Genomic DNA, 20,041 nt, shown 5'->3' with positions numbered 1-20,041 from the left:
CGCTGGGGCACTTGCAGCCTTCCCTGCCAGCTGAACCACTCGCAGGATGCTTGCCTGGCTCTGCCTGGTTTTTAGCAGAGGCTTGTGTTAGAGGAATAGGTGGCTGCTTTCTACCTTATGTCAACCTGTGTTTTGTTTCTCCTTTTTTTTTTTTTTGGAGATACAAGCAAGATAATTTGACTGTCTGGAGCTGGGCATTGCTAGATCTTTAATCTGTGAAGATGCTGCCTTCTTCCTGAGATGTTTAGGAGAGAAGAGGTTAGACCTGATGCTGGCCTCTGAACACTCCTCAAATATAAATTAATACAAACTATTATTGGGTGGCCAGGAGAGATGCAGCTCAAGTTTCTGTAGACAACAGTTTTGGGAGACCTTTGTTACTAGGGCAACGCAGTTTCTCCTCCTCGGATGACAGCATTGTCTGTGTCCCCTCTGTGCGCAGTTGCCAGTGCCCGGTGTGGGCAGGTAGCCAGGGCTGTAGTGCACAGGCGTGCTGCGCTTTGCTCTGTGTTCTCGCCATCCGTGTTTCTCGGAAGTTTCTGGATGTACATTTGACTTACTAAATAAGCGAGAGTGAAAAGATGCATTAATTGTTACTTTGAGGGCTGGGAAAGACAGTGTGGTCTATGTCAGTGTAAATGTCAAAATATCAGAAAGAAGTGACTTCAGGAACTGTGCCACTTCCCCAAGACCAATTCTCTTCTGAAACTGCTACAAAAGGAGATCACTTAAGGAGCATGAAATGTTTAACTACCATGAGAATGGTTTAGTCTGCAGAGACATGCAGTACCCCTCGCCAAAGCAAAGGGAACTGTGGGAAAGCTGACCCAGGGCATAAAGATCATTTCCACAGGATACGTGAGGGTTCTTTTAAAGGAAAAAAATAGAACAACCTATGCTTATTGTGATAGAAATTCCTAATAAAGCCTGTAGATTGGGCTGTGTGAATATGTTACAAATCCAGGATACGCTCAATATATGCCTATTGCGTGCTGCCATGACAAGTAGGTAGAAATTGCCCTGCAATGGGTATCTTACCAGGAAGATCAGTAAGTGAGTGATTTCAAGAATTTTCTCATTCTGTGTTGCTTTCCTGACAACAAGTCTAACTACACTTAGAGTGAAATAAAATTCCACAGTATATGATACAGCTGCAGTAATTGACAGGAAAAAGCTTGGGGTTATCCAATGAAAAAGGATAATTTTGGTGCTGTGCTTTGGGATGTGAAGTGGAAAGAGGCTGAGGCTACGGCACCTGCCCGTAGTGCAATGTGTTCCTGGGCAGACTCCCTGCACTGACAGAGGCGAGTGCAAAAGGCCGGTCATTACAGCTTACTTGAGGGAGTGGCAGGGGGGAGAAAGGAACAGCTTCTCTGCTGCCCTTGATTTCTGGTCAAGTCAGAAGTGCTGCTGGAATACTTGCTGCTAGGAAAACTGGCTTAAAAAAAAAAAATCCTAAAGAGTTGAAGAATCGTACCACAGGGAAGCTGATAATGGGAATTAGAGCAGTATAAAATCAAAATGAGTTTCAGTTACTTGGCAGGTTTATGAACTAAGTGAGTCTGATAATTTTGGGGGGTAATAATACACTCCTCCATCAAGGAACAATTGTAACTTAGAGTAATTTGGTTCACATGCATCTAGATCTGGGCCTTCAAGGATATGTTAGTACATATGCTTAAAAAGGTTTTTTTTTAAGAAATACTGTTGTTACAAGAGAATGAGTAAATAAGGAAGGGGATGGACATGACAAATAGGTAGTCTTGTGAATAACTGTTGACTGAACTTTGCAGTAGACAAATATTAGTATGAAAGATCTTACCAAGCTTTATGAGTTCTTCTTTATTTCAGGATAATGCCACCGATAACAGGATAATATCTGAATCTTCTGAGATGAATGAATTTGAAACTCTCACTGCCAAGTTCCATTTTGTTGATCTAGCAGGATCTGAAAGGTTAAAGCGAACAGGAGCTACAGGAGAAAGGGCAAAAGAAGGCATTTCTATCAACTGTGGACTAGTAAGACTGTGCAACTTGTTTTCCTTTTTGGATCACTTGTTTTTAGTAATCCCTAAAGCAGAAATGCTTCGTGTGCAGAACAAGGGCTGTAGCATGAGACATAACAGTATATATTGATTCTTACCGGGTTCTGGCTTTGTAGCGTTTTCTCAGTGATACTAGACCTGAACAATTGTTTAGTTCTTTGTTATAATGATGAAACATAGTGTAAGATAACCCTAGGCAAAATGCTTCTAAGCAGAAATAAAACTTCTAATTTAAAGCATCACTTTTTCTTTTGGTCTGTGTACTGGCGCTCTATTTTTTTAGTTAACTGTAGTAGATATTTTACTAAACAGAAAAGTAGAGCTGGTGATTATCAGTGGAGGTTGTAGTTTCGTGCCTTTTTTTTTTTTTTTTTTTTGAGCTGCTTGGCTCTGTGGAGGGTCTGTTCAATTCTCTTTTAAAGACAAAAAAATACATGTTTATTTTATATGTGAAAATGTCTCTCTTCTGGTCTAGTGTGTGGTACCAGAGAGGTATTCTGCAACTAGAACTTGCTTAGTGATTCTCTTACCACCACGGGAGTGGTTATATTCCATAGTTATTCTGGTTGTATTATATGGAAGAGAAAGAGAATTCGGTTCCATTTCATCATTGATATAAGTGCAAAGCCAACAGAAATTTGGAGGTTTAGATGTCATAGATGTATCTTTAAGAAATAGGATACACAATGTGCACAAGTGAAAACCAGTAAAAAAGGTAATATTTTATATGATCACAAAACTTTCGTTTTTGAATTTCAGCCCTCAGCTTTGGGAAAGAGATTGAAAGTGATTTAAACACTTCAAAGCAGTCACAGAATGTGGTGTATACACAGTTCTTCCAACTGCTGGATGCAGTAAGACTGTTTGCAAGACTAACAACTGGCTGTACAGGGTGCCATCTAGAGGAATGTTCTTTAATTTGGCATGTGATTGAAGTATGTGCAGTTGCACATTAAAAATAATTTTACAGCCAAATGTTAGGTTGTTTAGAAACATGAATTAGACCTTTTAGGAATGAAGTAGGATAGCCATCGATACTTCATATTAATGCCCAATACTTTATTCTAAATGTAGCATAAAGCAGATGGATTAAATTAATTTAAAAAAAAAAAATACAGCTACTGCTAGAAGTAGAGATCAGCTTTAATAACCATCAAAAGTAAACGTTTGTTACACGAAATAGTTCTAACTTTGGTTTGTGACTGACATGAGATATCAATAGACAGTGCACACAAACTGGGCCCAGGATCTGATTCGCTGTTGATAGCATAAAAGTTTATACGTGTCTACTGTAAAATGTAAAAATCTTCAGAAATATTTTTATGTTAACTTTCATGAGTATGTTAATTTTTACACAATATGCAGCCCCCAATTTATAGGTGTTTTTAAAATAGAACTACTGGAAACTGATTCTAACTTGTGCATTACATGACTTGGTGTTTTATAGCTGGCACTTGGCAATGTCATAAGTGCACTGGGAGACAAAAGTAAGAAGGCAACTCATGTACCATACAGAGATTCAAAGCTTACGAGGCTACTTCAAGACTCTCTTGGGGGAAACAGGTATGAAAACATTTTATGTATTTCATTGTGAATGAGCATGAAAGAGTACATAATCTTCAGAAAATAAAATAAACATTAAACAATGGTAAAAATAGACACTTTTCGTGGGAGGGAGGTTCTGAAGATAAATTACTGTCATGATTCAAAAGACTGGCAATGCAGGGAAAAGAATTTAAAGAGGATTTTTGTATTGTTCTTTTTGGTGCCATTGTAGCTTTACTAGACATGAGGCTTTGAGTTACTTAGAAGTTACCATTTCCATGACACCTCCTTTCCATGAAGACATCTTTAGATTGTAGATAGCATAAATAGTAAACTGTTATTGTGTTAAAGCCTTATTAATAAGAGCATAGTTTAAAGCTGTGATGAGTTTCTCCTTCAGACTTTTTTTTTGTTAGTTTGTTTTTGTTTTCTTTTCTTTTTTTTTTTTTTAAATGGCATTTAATTGTTTGCTCTGATTGCCATGCACAGGAGGTTGGAGTCAGCTTACCATAGGCATCACCAGCTTTTTGTATATCTCAGGGTATGGTGCATCTGTCCAGTTATCTGACATTGGATTAGAACCTAATACAAACAAACTAGTACATCACCAGAATTGTACAAACCTGTTCTGTATACCCACTGCACATACAAGGAAGAGAGGCTTTGGTCTCTGCAAGCTTTGTCTAAGCAAACATTAACAAATTTACTAAAATAATATAAATTTTGTATTTGTAACATTAACAAGTGCAAATATAATAGGGAGTGTAGCTGAGTATGTTTTAGCAAGGTAGTACTCTTATTCCTCTATTTAATCCAATATTGCTGGCTGCTTTTTTAGTAGGGCAGGAAATTTTTCTGGGCATTTCACAAGGGAGTAGGGAGAAGTGGAAGAGAATTCTGAAATCGTTGCTCTGGTATTCAGAGAGAGAACTTTAGTAACACCTTGCACCACTGCAGTGTGAGGAAAAGCGAAGAGCCAGACAAAAGAAGTAAAAGAAACGCTAGAATCTTCAGAAGTGCTTAAGGAAGGAAGAAACTCAAGAATTATGAAAAAAACAGCAGAAATCAAGAGCTTCTAAGCTCTTTCTGGAAATAACTACACATATACTTGCTTGACTGAATTTTGTATCAAATAATACACTAGCTAATGAGCATTTATTCAAACGAATTCTGAAAGTTCACTTTTGTTGAAATACTGTTTTGACACTAAAATATTTTCCTATCTTACAGCTCCACTGCTCCCCCTCCTGTTCTTCAGGAGAGATCGTATAGTTAAATGTATAATGTACAGCTAGGAAATGCTGTCTTGGAGCATTTTCAAGGATATTCAGACATACTCTTTCTGTTTCTGACTGATGTTAAATTTATGCACCCATGCCTACACCTCCATTTTTATTTATGTGATGTACAGGCTGAGACATGTCAAACTAGAAGTTTGCTGTTAAGGAAGAGTTACCCCTATTAACACAACTTATTTCTTATCCGTATTTGGCAACCAGAAAGTCTGGAAAAGCTAAATTTAATTTTTAGGTTTTCTTCTGGGAAATAAGATTATTTCTGTTAGCCTTTTCTGTGGCCTTCCAAATTCTACCTTAGGTACTGCAGTCCACATTATTGTTTCTCTTTTGCAAATACTTAAAAAAGATTTATTAGTAGTGATTCAGGTTAGATTAGAGTGATTCCTGAGTTAACGATGGTGAAAGCATTGTATCACTGTACTATTCTCACTATAATCCTGATTTTAATGTAATGCTGTAACAGTTCTGAAGCAGCATTTAAATATTAATGTTTCTTGAATTATTCAAGGAAGATTATGGGGTATTGGTGTTTTTGAAAAATATTTTTATAGTGTATAATATGAAAAATGAAAACTTTCATAACCTCCGGGTCAGGGAGAGCAGTTTAAAGAAGTGATAAAATAAAGGGAGTAGAACTGTTTTGTTTTGTGTGTGGTTTTTTTTTTTTTTAAAAAAAAACAACCCTAGACTGTTACACAATTCAGATAGGGAAGTGGAGTTCAAGTTGTTCAGTTTTCAAGACAGACACCCAGCAGAGCCAGTCCTCTGATGTTTAGGAAAGTAATAACTTTGTCAACCGAAAGCACAAGGAGTCCCAATGTCAGAATTAAAAATTTAATCTTAATATTGCATATCCTTATCTTGAAGACTAAACTCAAACCTTTTGGGGATCTGGCATGTAGGAAGTTTGAGGAAGAGTTGCTGAAACTGAATCTTCCTTGCATCCTCAGGCTAGTTACTCTTTGCAGTTTAGTTTCCCAATGTGTATAGGGAAGGTAATTATTTGCCCACAAAGAGTTGCAGGGATTAATTTGTTTGTCTCAGACTGAAATTATAGAAAGTAAAGATCAGAATTCAGTCTGCCTAATGCGGATATTGCTCTATTGCCCTGGAGACAGTGCACTCTTCCTAACGCAACCACCTAAGCTTTAACATACAACAGAAAAGCAAATTCCTCTAAAGCCTGGAGGGGAGTAATCAGTCCATCAAATGTAGATGTTTTTCCCTATCTGTTGAGAATTTAGGTCATGTAGACACCTTCAGAATATGATCTACAGCTGGAACTCTGGTTCTGACCCCTCTTGGCTGTTCTCATCTGGTATGAAATAAGCATGCTCCAGGGAGCGAAGGAAGGGACCCTGGTTTCTTCATCTGCCTATTAAATGATGAAACCACTTGGTTGGAATGAAAACTTTTTCGCCTCTTTCTGCTTTTGTTCCACTGTTTTTTGCTGGTCTGTCTGCTCAGTCTTTCATTTGGGGCAGGGAGTACATTCTCACCCTGCATATCCCATGATGGGATGGCTAAAGGGTGTTGTAGGAATCCGAAAGGAAGATGGTTGTTCATAGAGCTATTTGGCCTAGAGCTCAGGTCCTGCTTTTTGTGGAACTTCTCTAAGCAGTAGTGATATGAAACATGGAATAAATAGTTATAACCAGGTGTACTAAGGGCAAGTACTAGCTTTGAGGCTTTTGTTGGAGAACAGGAGATAATTTGCAGTGGAGAATTCAGGCAATTGTGCACATGCACGGACACCTAAGATGAGCATTCAGGCAACTTTCAGATTAAGTAGGCGGGCGGTCCTGACAACTGCATCATCCAAATCACTGTCTAGAACTTTAGGTTGATCTTAAGGACTTAAATCTCAGTTTATGTATGATTAGGCAAACTGAATATAATCTGAGAAACATTTATAGAAACACCAGTTAATTGCTTTTATAGTTTTACATGTAGAACAATTAATGATCTAGCATCTCCTATGCTATGCTGGGGTGATACAAGAGGTAATGTTGCTGAATTTGGTGGTTGACCGTCTTCTACCGTGAGTTAGATAAAAGAATATTTTCACAAATGTTATGACGTTGCTATTTTTGTCTCACGTTTTACTTGAAGACCTGTTAGCTTTTCTCTACTCTTTTTGTTCTTGATATGTAATGCTGACCTATGTTTCTAACTTCCAGTCAAACACTCATGATAGCATGTGTGAGCCCTTCAGATCGAGACTTCATGGAAACCTTGAACACTTTAAAGTATGCCAATCGGGCACGGAATATCAAGAACAAGGTGATGATTAATCAGGATAGGGCTAGTCAACAAATAAATGCTTTGCGCAGTGAGATTACACGGCTACAGATGGAACTCATGGAATACAAAACAGTAAGTTTATCCTCTTAGAATTTTTTTTCTGCTTTAAACTGCTTGTAGTTCTACAGCTTGTTTTTCTGTAGGCTACTTCCACTTCATACACTAAAAAAATTTGAACAGCAATCCTAACTTGAACAACACTTCTAATTCCAGTGATTACCAGATGTTTTTAGGAAACTTAGATTCTATCCCCAGAGAAAAGGTGTATCAATGAATGGCAATGACGTTAACAGATGCTGCATTCTATTTGCTTTTTGAAAGGCAAAAATTGACCTTGTCATGCTCAGTGATGAGAAATAGTCACTTCCAAAGCAAAAATAACCCCAGTTTAGAATGGTGCATAAAGGAATGTGTACAGTTACTGTGTATTGCTTTTAAAAACTTACTAGACAGCTAAAACAATTTGTGTTTTAAAAATAAGTTTAAAATTATATAAGGCGAATACTCGTACTACACAATGCCTATTTCTTCCTCAAATTTTAAACAAATAAATCTTTCAGCAATAAATGTGGTTACCAGTGTCGTCCTCCTTTGTTATCATTGAGATGGTATCCTGATTTGGTAAAGGATTGTCTTAACATCTTGGAGAATGTGTATTTCAGACTAAGATGGAATTACACAGGACCCAAATGCTAAGGTGTTGGCCAGACATCAGTGTTTTGAAAACTAACCATTTATCCATTGTTTTAAACTTTTTGAGAGAAGATTATCTTTTGCTATGAGTGTCTATTTGGAATTTCAAGTGATCTGTGGATTGCCTTTGCCAAGTTAAAAGTTTTTCGTGCGTAGGTCAGCCTTTACAGGTAATAAAATATATTTACTTTCTTAAGGGTAAAAGGATTATAGATGAAGAAGGTGTTGAAAGCATCAATGACATGTTTCATGAAAATGCGATGCTGCAGACAGAAAACAACAATCTGCGTGTTAGAATTAAAGCAATGCAAGAGACTATTGATGCACTGAGAGCCAGAATAACGCAACTGATGAGTGATCAGGCCAACCAAGTGCTAGCCAGAGCAGGTATGCTGGGGGTGTGTCGTGCGTAAACCGCTGCCTAAGTTCATGAACTTAAATCGGTTGTATGTTCTTGCTTCATGGGTACCTTGGAATGAAGTGATGCCTTTGTAAGAGTAATGTAGGACCTGCTTTGTCAGGGATGGGCCATCATCTGATTATTTCCACTGTTTCTGGAGACTTCTATTACTAGAAATAATTTGGTACCCCAATTTGACCATTAGTTTAGGACTACAAGCAACATGAAATGTGAAATAACGCCTTTGAATAGGAATTACTTATATGCTTAGCTATATATGGTCTTAAAAATTTTTCTTTAAATGAGGACCTAGACACAGATGGGTGAATGCTGGCTTGCTTTTCACCTCATAGAATAATCAACCAATTGACTTACCATGACTTCATTGTCCTTTTTGTGCATTGTTTGTCAGGTTACTTTTGATTTATAGTACATGTGTTGTTAAAAGGTGCTAATATGGAAAACAAATAAAATGGGAAAAGTTACTTGTAATAATCCTGATCATATGACACAGAGGAACCAAAAACTTAATGCAGCTTAAGGAGGAAATACATTTTAGAAATCAGATAAGAACTAAACATGTAGCCCATATGAGTGTTTCTCTTTGCTGATACCTTGTGCCTAGCAGCTCTGAGATATTTATGCTGTTGCCATCCTTTCTCAATCTTTCTCTTCCTGCCACCCTGCCATTCTCCCTGTCCTTCAAAGGAGAAGGAAATGAAGAAATTAGCAACATGATCCATAATTATATCAAGGAAATTGAAGATCTCAGGTATTTGCATAATATGTATTTAAACAGTTTTTATATTAAAAAAACCCCAAAACTACTAGAAGTGTTGGCAAGCAAATACTTCAGCTGTTTTCCTGTGTGGGGATTATTTTAGGACCTTCAGACCATCTAAGATCATGTGCTGTTGTTCTTGGCCACAAAAAATTAAAATGTTAACGATTAAGGTGACAGTCGAAAGTAAGATATTGCCTAAATAATGCTGATGACTTGATATTGTTGCACAAAGGACAGCAAAACTTGGAGTGATTGTTTTATAACTTCATAACCTTGCATACAAATGATAGTACTGAGAAATTACTTGTTACAACTTAGTGTTTAAAAAAAGCGTTTGCTTTCTTTTTAAGTTAAAAAAAAAGTATTAAATATTTTAGATACTTTTTGCACGTTACACCTCCAAGAAATGGAGACATAAAAATATCTGGCCTATTCCCAGATAGTGTTAGAGCTTTTGTGTAGCTTTCATATAATGTGTATATACGTACAGCGTATGTATATTTATACAGACGTTTATAGTTGTATGTATTCTGTGTAGTATATATGATGTATGTACAATATAACTATTGGGTAAAATTGTCTCATCGAGGGATTTTACTACATTTGTTTTTTTGTGAGACCTTAGCTTTGTAGTTTCACCTTTGTTAGTAGTTTAATTTTAAACAGAAGATAACACATTGAAGTTACAGATGCTAAAGAGTATACATCTCATGCATTAGCAATACTTTTGATTCATCATCTACAATTCTTTTTTTTTTTTAAGAGCAAAATTGTTAGAAAGTGAAGCAGTGAATGAAAATCTTCGACGTAACTTGTCAAGAGCTTCAACAAGATCCGCGTACTTTGGTGGACCATCAGCATTTTCTGCTTCTATGCTTTCTTCAGAGAAAGAGACAATGGAAATTCTAGACATAGCCAAGAAAGATCTAGAAAAGCTGAAAAAAAAAGAAAGGAAAAAGAAAAAGAGGTGGTGTATGAATTATAATGCTATTTACTTTCTCCTTATTAAAGAGGTGTATTTTTTTTAACTGGGACTCTAAAATTCATTTGTAGTTGCTGTATGGGTTTGGATCTTAAATTGCTGTTCCTTCAAACCCCTTTACACATTGAAGTTATAGGTGTTTTTCTTTTCCATCTTTTCTTCCAGTGAAGTATGCAGTATTTGTAGAATGAAGGCGTCTTTTGTAACTAATTTTTCCATAAAATTGTGCCCAATGGTAAAAGCACAGGTGCTTTCCATAAACTTTGATTTTTTTTTTAAATAAAATTTTATTTAAATGCATGTGAAATTCAACAGAAGTTTTCAAAACCAAAAATTATAAACTTTTTTCTACCATATGTCAAAACTGAAACAGCTTTCTGAAGAAAAGATATTCTGAACAGCTGGGAATTCTTTGGTAGCTCTTGGAATGGCTTCTTTTGCTTTATCCTCTGCTTTTATGAATGTTTTTAATTTGATGTTTCCTAATTTTCTGCAACATCATGCTTTGCTGTTTTTTGCTCTCCAATTTCTCATCTACTAAAATACTCATAGACATTAATATAAATGCCTGTTCAGACAGCAGTTAGTACAGCAAGGATCTGTTTGTGTACTCTGAGACTTTGATTCCACTAGAGATCTTTCCTTTTTCCTTGAGGTTTTCCGCGCTTCTTACCACGTTTCTGGTAATTGCCCTTCAGACAACTTCTACAAGTTAAGAGTAAAACAGTATAAGCCTGAAATGAAGTATAAAGTAAATTTGAGGTAGTGACATCTGCAATTTGAGGTCCTATATCTATGAATCCTTTCACGACACACGTGTCTGATAATTGTAGAGAACACTCATCTTAATACAACTAGGTTCTTCCTTTGCATATCATTTTTCAGGAAACTCTTATACTTTTATGGGGATTTTGATAGATTTTGCGTCTCATGTTTGTAGAAATTTGAGTGGAGGGTGGAAGTATTAAATCAGCAGAATGTTCTAGCCTCTCTTCAGCCAAACACTTCAATATGTTCTTTAACTGTAAATGCAAGAACAAAGATTTAATTTTGTATGTTTCGACACATTTTAAATTCAAGCATGCATTTAAACACATGCTTAGATAGAGCCCCAGTTGTTAGATTGGGGCCTGAGTATTAGGTAGCAGACTGGATTGTGACCAGAAAACAGATAAAGGTTACTGGATACATTGAGTAATGTCTCTTATTGTAGATGATGATCACTTTAAAAATAAAAAAATAAAAAAACCCCAAACAAAACCAGAAAACATTTGAAAGTTTTATCCTACATATGATAGTAAGTAGATCACATAGTTGTTCATTTTGGTTTGGTTTGGTTGGTTTTTTTTTCCTGAAAGAAGCTTCTATGTCCCATCACACTTGCTCACACCAGGACAATAATCTTGTGAATGGGATAGCCAAGTGGTCTGATCTAGAAGCAGGGACTACTTACCATAAACTATGTTTGAGATCAGTTTTCTATCCTAGCTTTATAGAATTAGAGAAGCATAGAAAAACTTAAGTTGGAAGAGACCTCTTGATGGTCCAGCCTCCATTTTAAAGTGGATCTTGTGTTTTATAGAATGGGATCATACTCTTCAAAGTAGTGGCAAGGTTTGAATCTCTTTGCTGGCCCATCTGCAGACTGATTTGTAATAAATATTTCTAAATTTAAGTGTGTATGTTAAGAGCAAAATTCCTTAGAAGATAAGAAATGTTAGAATTTGGGGGATTATGCATATAGCCTGTCATGTTTATTACCTGCAGAGTGCTTCTATTTAATTAGTGAAATACAAAGACTGTGTACAGGATATATTGCTGTGAATTTTTATTCTGTCAAAATTTCAGGAGTTGGCAATGGATGTGCTAACGTATTGCAAAGAGACAACTTAGCCTGCAGTTTGGTAGGGATTCTTTGCTCTACTTCTGTCTTCCACAGGCATTTAGCTGCTTTTAATGTACTATTTCTTTTTAGGGTTGCTGTTCTTTTAAAGTTGTCTAACTAGCATTTTGCTATCAAAGGGGGATCGGTAAGCCTAGTTACTAGTTCTGCCCCATCTGCTCCCTTTCTTGATCTGCTTGTTTTCTGGTTATGGGTCAGTATGATGAAAGGTGCATAATTTTGAATACATGCGACTTATCTCAATTGTTGTGAGCTAGCCTGAAGATCTAAGAGCCAGTTTCTGAATGAGCAGCAGGTATGTACTGCTATATATCTGTAGCCTTTAATAAGCATCTGTCATAAAGTTTATCAGAAACAGTTTACATGGCAGTAATATTTTAGCTGCTGAAATACTGACGTGCTTGATTGGAGTGACCCACAGCGTGAGCTACTCACCAGAAGCCCCAGAGCAAGTCTCCCATGTCCCTTTCAATCATGAGTCAGCCTTGCATAACTAGTAACCTTTTTTGGCTGTTGTCTTTTGACTTCCCTAACCTTTATTAAAATAAATTAGTGATAAATTTACATGGGGTTCAGTGTGTTAGCTCCTAGCTGATATTGAAGGAAGATGGCAGGCAGTATAAGGTGAAAAGGCAGCAAAAGCTCTTGCTCAAAACTTGCCTATAATAGGAACATGAGGATTTTCAGTAATTGTTGAAATTTAAGCCATCTCTACACTTAAAGGAGTCATGCAGATATTTCTTTACTGATACATCTGCATTTGTTCAAGAGGAAAAAGTACAAGTAAAAATACTAACACTTTGTCCATCTCATTGCTTCCGTTGCATATTTTTTGTTGATTTATTAAAAAATAACAAGCTATCATTGGCACGTACTTTTTGAATCCCAGAAAAATAAACTACAATTTTCTGCTTTTTACTTAAAAACAAACAAAACCCCAAACAAAAAAATAAATGCACTTTGAAGATTTTTGTATGAATTATATTCAGAATATATGATTTAGAATGTTAGTAATAAAAATTTCTCATTATTATTTTATATTATAATATGTGATCAGCATATATATAACTACTGCATTAGGTTTTTTCCTGATATATTCCTGAGGATATATAGCTTTGGTTCAATGGCAGTACTTCTTGCAATTTTCAGTATTTTACCTGCCAATTTTAAGTGGCGAAAGAGGTGAAAACTTTTTCTAGAACTGAGAGATATTTTGAATCCGTATTAGAAATAATTCACAAAGTGAAATATATTGTTTATATCTAAAACCTCTTCCTTAGTATAACTTGAATTTCAATTGATGACAGTGACAGATTAGTTAACCTGCAAATGCTTCTTTGTTTTCTATTTACTCTCCAACTGTGCAAAATGTATTGCCTTTTTACTACTTGTTGTCTCTTGATGGTATCTTTTAAAATTTCATTTTAAACTCCACAAGCTCATATATCATTTTTTACCTTCTTATCACTTTTGCTTTTCACTGTCTGGTTTGTCCTTCATTGGCTTGGCCTTCCAATACTGTACCTCGTGCTTTTGAAGGCTACAGAAACTTGAGGAAAGCAGTCAAGAAGAAAGAAGGTTGGAATATTTCCCAGGTTTTTAATTACCTGTCATTTCAATTAACTGGTTGTCATACATGAAACGAAGTTGGGTGGATTCATAGGTACTTCAAGAGTAGTTTGTTTGGCTTTTCAAAATTCTTTCCTGTGTTTTGACTTTCAGCAAATGTCTTAACTGGAAGAAACCTCTGTTGTGGAATTGAGGTTGACTCTGGGATTGCAGAGTGTTGAGCAAGAGTTTGTGGGGAGGTGGTGTCTTTGGGAATTACTGTAGAATTAAGTAGATTCTTGCATGGCCTATGTGGAATGAAAGGCAGGAGGAAGGTGCAGTAGCTCATACGGTATGAAATGTTCAGCAGGCAGCATATGACAGTAGTAATTTTGACATGTGAGATCGAAGGTCTTGGACCTTCACACCTCAGTTAAGTCTGGTTCTTTTATTTATGAAACCATGTGCCTGAAGCTTTGACCATTCCTTCCATTCAGTTTTAGCCAATCAGTAGATAAAGTAGTTACAGAGAGAGAGCAGTTAATTTGAGGGCTCTAAAATATACTGTCACTAAAAATGAAAGTAAAGGAGCTTTTTCTTTTTCAGCTGTCTATTTTGATCCAATAAATCCCCACTGAATTCGTGCAGATGATGTGAATCCACAGATCAATAGCACACAAATTAATCAGTACAGGTCTGCCTGGGAGAGCTGGTGGCCCTCCTTCCTCCTGACTCTTCCCTTTATTAGGCAGAACTCAAATTCTCCATAGTGGTTAGCCCTGTGCTGTGTGCAGGTGGAAGGGAAACTGGGGATTTGCCTCAATCTGCACGAAGATTGCAACTCGGATCTGTTATCGTTTAGGCTTATTGACCAACATAAACCAGAACATATTGTGGGCTGAGTGAGATGAGAATCTGCGGAAATGAGATTGTGTGGCCCAGTGTTCCCTGTGTGGCATTTCTTTTTCCTGTACAAATCTGATTAGGCTTTTTACTTCCCCCCTCCCTGGCTGCTGTGTGGATTCAGACAGTCCAAGCAAAATCTTTCTGCCTTGTGCATGGTCAGCTGTAGCTGGGTTTGGTTTCACTGGTGATGAGCGGGGCAGAAGGAACCAGTTAGCACCAAACAGATTAAAAAATAGTATAACAAAAAAGTGGTGTGTGCACAGAAGCAGTGTGTAACTAGAGCTCTGTTTTAGAAGTGACTTTTAGGTGCCACTTGCCAAGTTATAGTGTCTCAAATCTGCTGAGCATTTGTCACTGCACTGAGTATTGGATTTATCAAAGAGCTAGACCTTGAGTCTGAGCTCCTTTTGGTGTCAGTGGAGGAAGATGTGCATTTCCCGTTATCTTGCCTGATCAGTGACAGCACACAACTTGCCAAACTTCTATGCAGCTGAAGTTAGGTGAGGTGCATTCCACATTATACAATCCTAACCACAGTTTTTCATTATTACCCCATGTGGTGTCTAGCCTCCTTCAATTGGGGATGGTTTCAGTTTTGCACATGTAGTACTAGAGGGACTGACATTTGGTCCATGGCAATTTGCAGAGTGCCATTGATTTCTGAATTTTACATTTGCATGTAATGTATCAAATGTGTACTTAAAAACATTAAAACTCGTCCTCATGGCTAATACACCAAACCTTTAAAACAAAACAAAAAAAGCTCCTGCTGTAATTTGCATAAGCCATCACTACAGTTCAGATTGCCAAGACAGGAAAGAATATAGTTACTTGACTTTTAAAGAAGTTTTTAACCATAATCTGAAAAATGAAAGCATGGAAATATACTAAAATGTAATCCTAATAGTTGGGAAAAGTTTATTTTTGAGACAGACAGTCCTATTGCAAAAATTCAGTATTTCTTGACTCTTTGTTGTTGTAACAGTGCCGACTTTGAGCATTCGCTTGACATCAAGTAGATAACTGATCAAAAGAGTAGTTATAGTATGATAAATTAGGATGCTGTTTAAGGCTTACACATAAATTCTCAGGTGATTGTAAGCACAGTAGGCTCTGTTACAGCTTGAGAGTGTAGTAATGCCTGTAATGTACGTTGTACCTGCACATAATGTTCGTTCTTTGGTTTGTAAAAGCTGTTCTGGGTACACTGCAACTTCCATGCAAAATGAGTACTGCTGTAGCATATGAAGATGTGTATTCTGGTTGTCCCAGTTGTGCAGTATGCCCTAAAACAATGTGCTATTATCAATATTATTTTGCAAGCTGAGATTAATAGTAATTAAGCATTATTTTATTATCTGTGAGAGTCTGGAAGTTGTGTTTTACCCATGCCCAACACCTGTACTTTTGTCTAACTACACTTCGGTTTTCATCTTTATTTGGAATTACAATTTACTGATTTGGGGGATGGGAAGCACATGCCATTTCAGTTTGTGAATATTATGTGTCTATGCCTCTTCTGCTAGTGTTAAAGAGGATAACACTGATAACGAGCAGGAGAAGAGAGATGAAAAAGGCACTTCGGAGAGAGAAAATAATGAATTGGAAGCAGTAAGTATTTAGAAGTGTTTGGTTTATTTGTTCATTGTCTGTTTAAAGATTTATAAGGTTATAGAAAGGAAATTAGGAATGGGTCAGGTGAATACTGTGGCTTCACAGTCACAAGTGACTGGGAGTTGGAAAAGTGTGGGTGTGCGTCAACATCTTTATTTTGTGCATTTTCTAGGAGGAAATTCAGGAAGTAAGTGATCATGAGGATGAAGAAGAGGAAGATGATGAGGATGAAGATGACTTGGAAGTCGTTGAAAGCTCAGATGAATCAGACTCTGACTCTGATGAAAAAGGTGATGTCAGTACAATATTCTGTAGAATTTTACAAACACTATCTGTCGTTCCTTGGGTTTTTGGTAGGCAAGATAGCATATTGTCAACCCACTGTCCATAATTCTCTGTGGATTGTATGTCCAGTGAATTCTTTTTTGGTTATGGTGCTAAATAAAACATGTAATAGACATCCGATTAAGTGTCCCTATACTGGCTTTAAAATTGACCAGAGGCCATCAGGTGTTTGATAACACATTTCTTCCGTGATTAGAATATCCAAAATGTAAGGTTTAAGTACTGGATTATTTTTATGTCTCGGGACTAGTCACCAAGTTGATAGCTCCCATTCAGCTAATTTGGAAATGGGTAGAATTTAATTTTGAAAGGCTGGCAGTCACTCAGCCTATCTCATTTTCATGTGGCATGCAAGGACTGCTAGAGCCAGAGATAGCATCAGCAACAATTCTCTCATATGAATTGGGCCAAATGGACAAACCAAGTCTGTTGGTTCTTTCTTGTTTGAGAGTCACACAAACTATTAGCAGGAGTCGCAAACCTAATCCTCCACTGAGGTTTTTATTTGGGAGCACATAATCTTAAGCAAAAAAAAAAGGCCTAATTCGCTAAAGAAATTAATTAAACTTTCGTAAACTTAGCATGTGGGTTAGTACTTTTTTCCTTACTTTTCCCTCCTGCTTTTCTCATTCCCTTCACCATTCCGCTTCCATGATTGAGGTGACTCTGTCCTCAGAATTTTGGCTGTCTTTTTAAGAGCTAGAAAAATGAAAATCTCCCCTTGGAGCCTGCCAGGAGTCACATTTTTCTTATATAACCTGCTGGGCTTATGAATGACAGCTATGCTCCAGCTTTGAGGTGTGACTGAAGTCTCACAGCCTTTTGTACGGGGAAGGACATATTGCTGATATTGCTGATGCATATTTGTGATCCCCACTGTTACTCTAACAGTCTTAATTTTTAATTACTCAAATGTTTTTATTTTAGAAAATTATCAAGCTGACTTGGCAAATATCACCTGTGAAATAGCCATTAAGCAGAAACTGATAGATGAGCTAGAGAACAGCCAGCGAAGGCTGCAAACACTGAAAAAACAATATGAAGAGAAACTAATGATGCTACAACATAAAATTCGAGACACTCAGCTTGAAAGAGATCAGGTTCTTCAAAACTTGGGTAAGATGTACAGAATCATTTAGATCTAGACATTGTGTAAGATATTCAAGTTGAATTGCTTGCTACTTCCCTTGCTTCATTTTTAAATGTGATAAGAAATTGCAGAAAACAAACAGGTTTGTACCCATAATGCCAGTGAAACACACTTTACTTGTTCTAGTTTCTACCATTATTGAGACAGATTTTTAAAAAGAGATACTGCTACTGACAGGTATTTGATTTGGTTGAATAAGCATTTTCAGTTTTCTAGGAGCTCTAATTTAACATAGTCCTTGAGGTAGCTCCTGAATTAAAAGTTCTTTCCCACTCCTCCCTCCTTGCTTTCTTTTGATTTGCATAAAAATAAGAACTAGGATCAGTGGCCTTTCAGAGATGTTTCACTGACCAAACTTTTTTTAAATATGTAACAGTATTAAGAAGAAAAACTAACTCTGACTCAGGAAGTCCTAAGCTACAAATAGTTGAACTTTAGGAGAGGACTGGGGGAAGTGTTTTGTTTGTTTGTTTCTTTTTAAAAATATGCTAGATATGCTTTATAGTTATACACTTTATATACTTTTGCTGTTCCCTTATTCTTCCTTAGACCTTCCCTTTTGATGAGTGCCAGAAAAGGGATACTAGGTTTGATAGCTCTTGAGACTGTTGTTATGATCTTGTGCACGTATGTGTGAACAAGCATGTGTGTATCTGTGTCTTCACATGCTCAGATATTTGTTGTCTAGTGCAAAGAAATAAGAAGGAAAGTGTATACTTAATCTCTTATCCAAGAATGTGTACAAGGTGGAAAGTTTGAAGCAGTGCAGGTGGCAGGAGCTAGAGACAAATGAAATTTTTCAAAGATATTGCAGGTAATGCTAAAAGCAGAGGAAACAGTCATCTGCTGTGGCTAGCAAAGTGAAAATATCCTGAACAAAAGCAGATGAATAATCCCTTTTCCTCTAGGTTCTGTAGAGACCTATTCAGAAGAAAAGGCAAAAAAAATCAAGTCAGAATATGAAAAGAAACTCCAAGCTATGAATAAGGAACTGCAGAGGCTTCAAACAGCACAAAAGGAACATGCACGATTGCTTAAAAATCAGTCTCAATATGAAAAGCAACTGAAGAAACTGCAGCAGGAGGTGACAGAGATGAAGAAAACCAAGGTATATATCAGTATGTCGAACTGTTGTACAACAAATGTTTACTGAAGAATTGGTTGAAATCTCCTGTGTATTTATCTGCCAGATAACTCCTGTTCTTGCTTGAAAGTGTGAAAACATAAAAGGTATGCAGACTTGGCTGTTCCTGGCAGAGAGGGGTGGCTTTTAGGTTTAATAAACAGAAATTATGGTATCAAACATGGAGCAGCTTGCACTGCTTATTAGCTCTATTATTCAGCACTGAGTGAAGAAGACACATTAGATGGAGGAGGTGAATTGCTAAAAGCATGTAATATACTAGAAGATGGCAATTTGAAGAAGAAACTCTATATGAGCAGGGACAGGGAACAGCACTTCAGTGTAAACTGCTTTTCTAACTGATGATCTCTTTACAGGTTCGCTTGATGAAACAAATGAAAGAAGAGCAGGAGAAAGCTAGAATGACTGAATCTAGAAGAAATAGAGAGATTGCACAGCTTAAAAAGGAGCAACGTAAACGAGAGGTGATTTGTCAGATAAAGAACTTTCATTTGGAATAAGCATCTGTCATTATGATGCGCATCTGCTTGCAGGCACATACTGTGTGTATATGCAGTATAATACCTGTGTATTTTCACCAGTCAAAATGTATCTAATTTGGTTTGACTTCTATGTTAACTCGGTTCCTAGCTTCAGGTCATAAGTACATCAGAAAATAAAGACATTGAATATGCGTATCAGTGTTATTTTGTTAGTGAATCTTCACAAAACTGTTGCTACCACCTTGCTTGCATGCAAGTATTCGTTTTGATAGAGAATTGATATAGTGAAATACTTATTTTCGTTCTCCACTAGAAAGAGCAAGAAACAATTACAACTTGACTACTTCGTGTCACAACAGTTTTGCAAATTTGTATCAGTGTGTTAAGGTGGTTTTTTTTTTTTTTCATACAATACAGTTTTTGTGGCAGATAATGGAAAAAATATCATGTGCTGCCTGTCTTTTTTCACAGCATCAGCTCAAGCTTCTGGAAGCTCAGAAAAGAAATCAAGAAGTTATCTTACGTCGCAAAACTGAAGAGGTATTTTGTTAAAACAGTAATGCATCTTTGAAAACAGAATGATGTTGTATTGCCATAACTTCAAACACAGTTTTGGGGAGAGGTAATTGTCTGTCTGCACTCTGTTCCAGGTTACAGCCCTTCGTCGGCAAGTAAGGCCTCTGTCTGACAAAGTGGCAGGAAAAGTAAGTCGAAAGCTGAGCCTGCCTGAGCATCCTATACAGGAAGCAAGTTCTAGCTCATCAGTTGAGCATGATGGTTCAAGAGCAGCAGCACTGCAGAAGATGAGAATTCCTGTTGCAAGAGTTCAAGCGTTATCTGTAACTGCAACAAATGGAACAGGGTAAGGTTTAAAACTGTTTAGCATGCTCTTAAGAGG

At 36.9% G+C, this 20,041-nt stretch overlaps 1 protein-coding gene across 1 annotated transcript in view; it reads left to right on the top strand.

The window, feature by feature from the left end:
• Positions 1-20,041, top strand: part of KIF21A (kinesin family member 21A) — a 91,530-nt gene that overhangs the window by 39,559 nt on the left and 31,930 nt on the right. The window contains exons 6-19 of the mRNA XM_086462370.1: positions 1,852-2,019; positions 3,493-3,608; positions 7,069-7,264; positions 8,083-8,272; positions 8,994-9,057; positions 9,833-10,036; positions 13,494-13,532; positions 15,935-16,019; positions 16,195-16,312; positions 17,295-17,483; positions 18,426-18,625; positions 19,018-19,125; positions 19,615-19,683; positions 19,794-20,005. Of these exons, the coding sequence (XP_086318496.1) occupies positions 1,852-2,019; positions 3,493-3,608; positions 7,069-7,264; positions 8,083-8,272; positions 8,994-9,057; positions 9,833-10,036; positions 13,494-13,532; positions 15,935-16,019; positions 16,195-16,312; positions 17,295-17,483; positions 18,426-18,625; positions 19,018-19,125; positions 19,615-19,683; positions 19,794-20,005 (1,958 nt within the window). The remainder of the gene's footprint in view (positions 1-1,851; positions 2,020-3,492; positions 3,609-7,068; positions 7,265-8,082; positions 8,273-8,993; positions 9,058-9,832; positions 10,037-13,493; positions 13,533-15,934; positions 16,020-16,194; positions 16,313-17,294; positions 17,484-18,425; positions 18,626-19,017; positions 19,126-19,614; positions 19,684-19,793; positions 20,006-20,041) is intronic.

Source organism: Leptosomus discolor, chromosome 1 (assembly GCF_034619465.1).
Source record: "Leptosomus discolor isolate bLepDis1 chromosome 1, bLepDis1.hap2, whole genome shotgun sequence".
NCBI classification, from domain to species: domain Eukaryota; kingdom Metazoa; phylum Chordata; class Aves; order Leptosomiformes; family Leptosomidae; genus Leptosomus; species Leptosomus discolor.
Note: the sequence above shows the minus strand (reverse complement) of the source record. Positions and strands in the feature narration are given on the sequence as shown.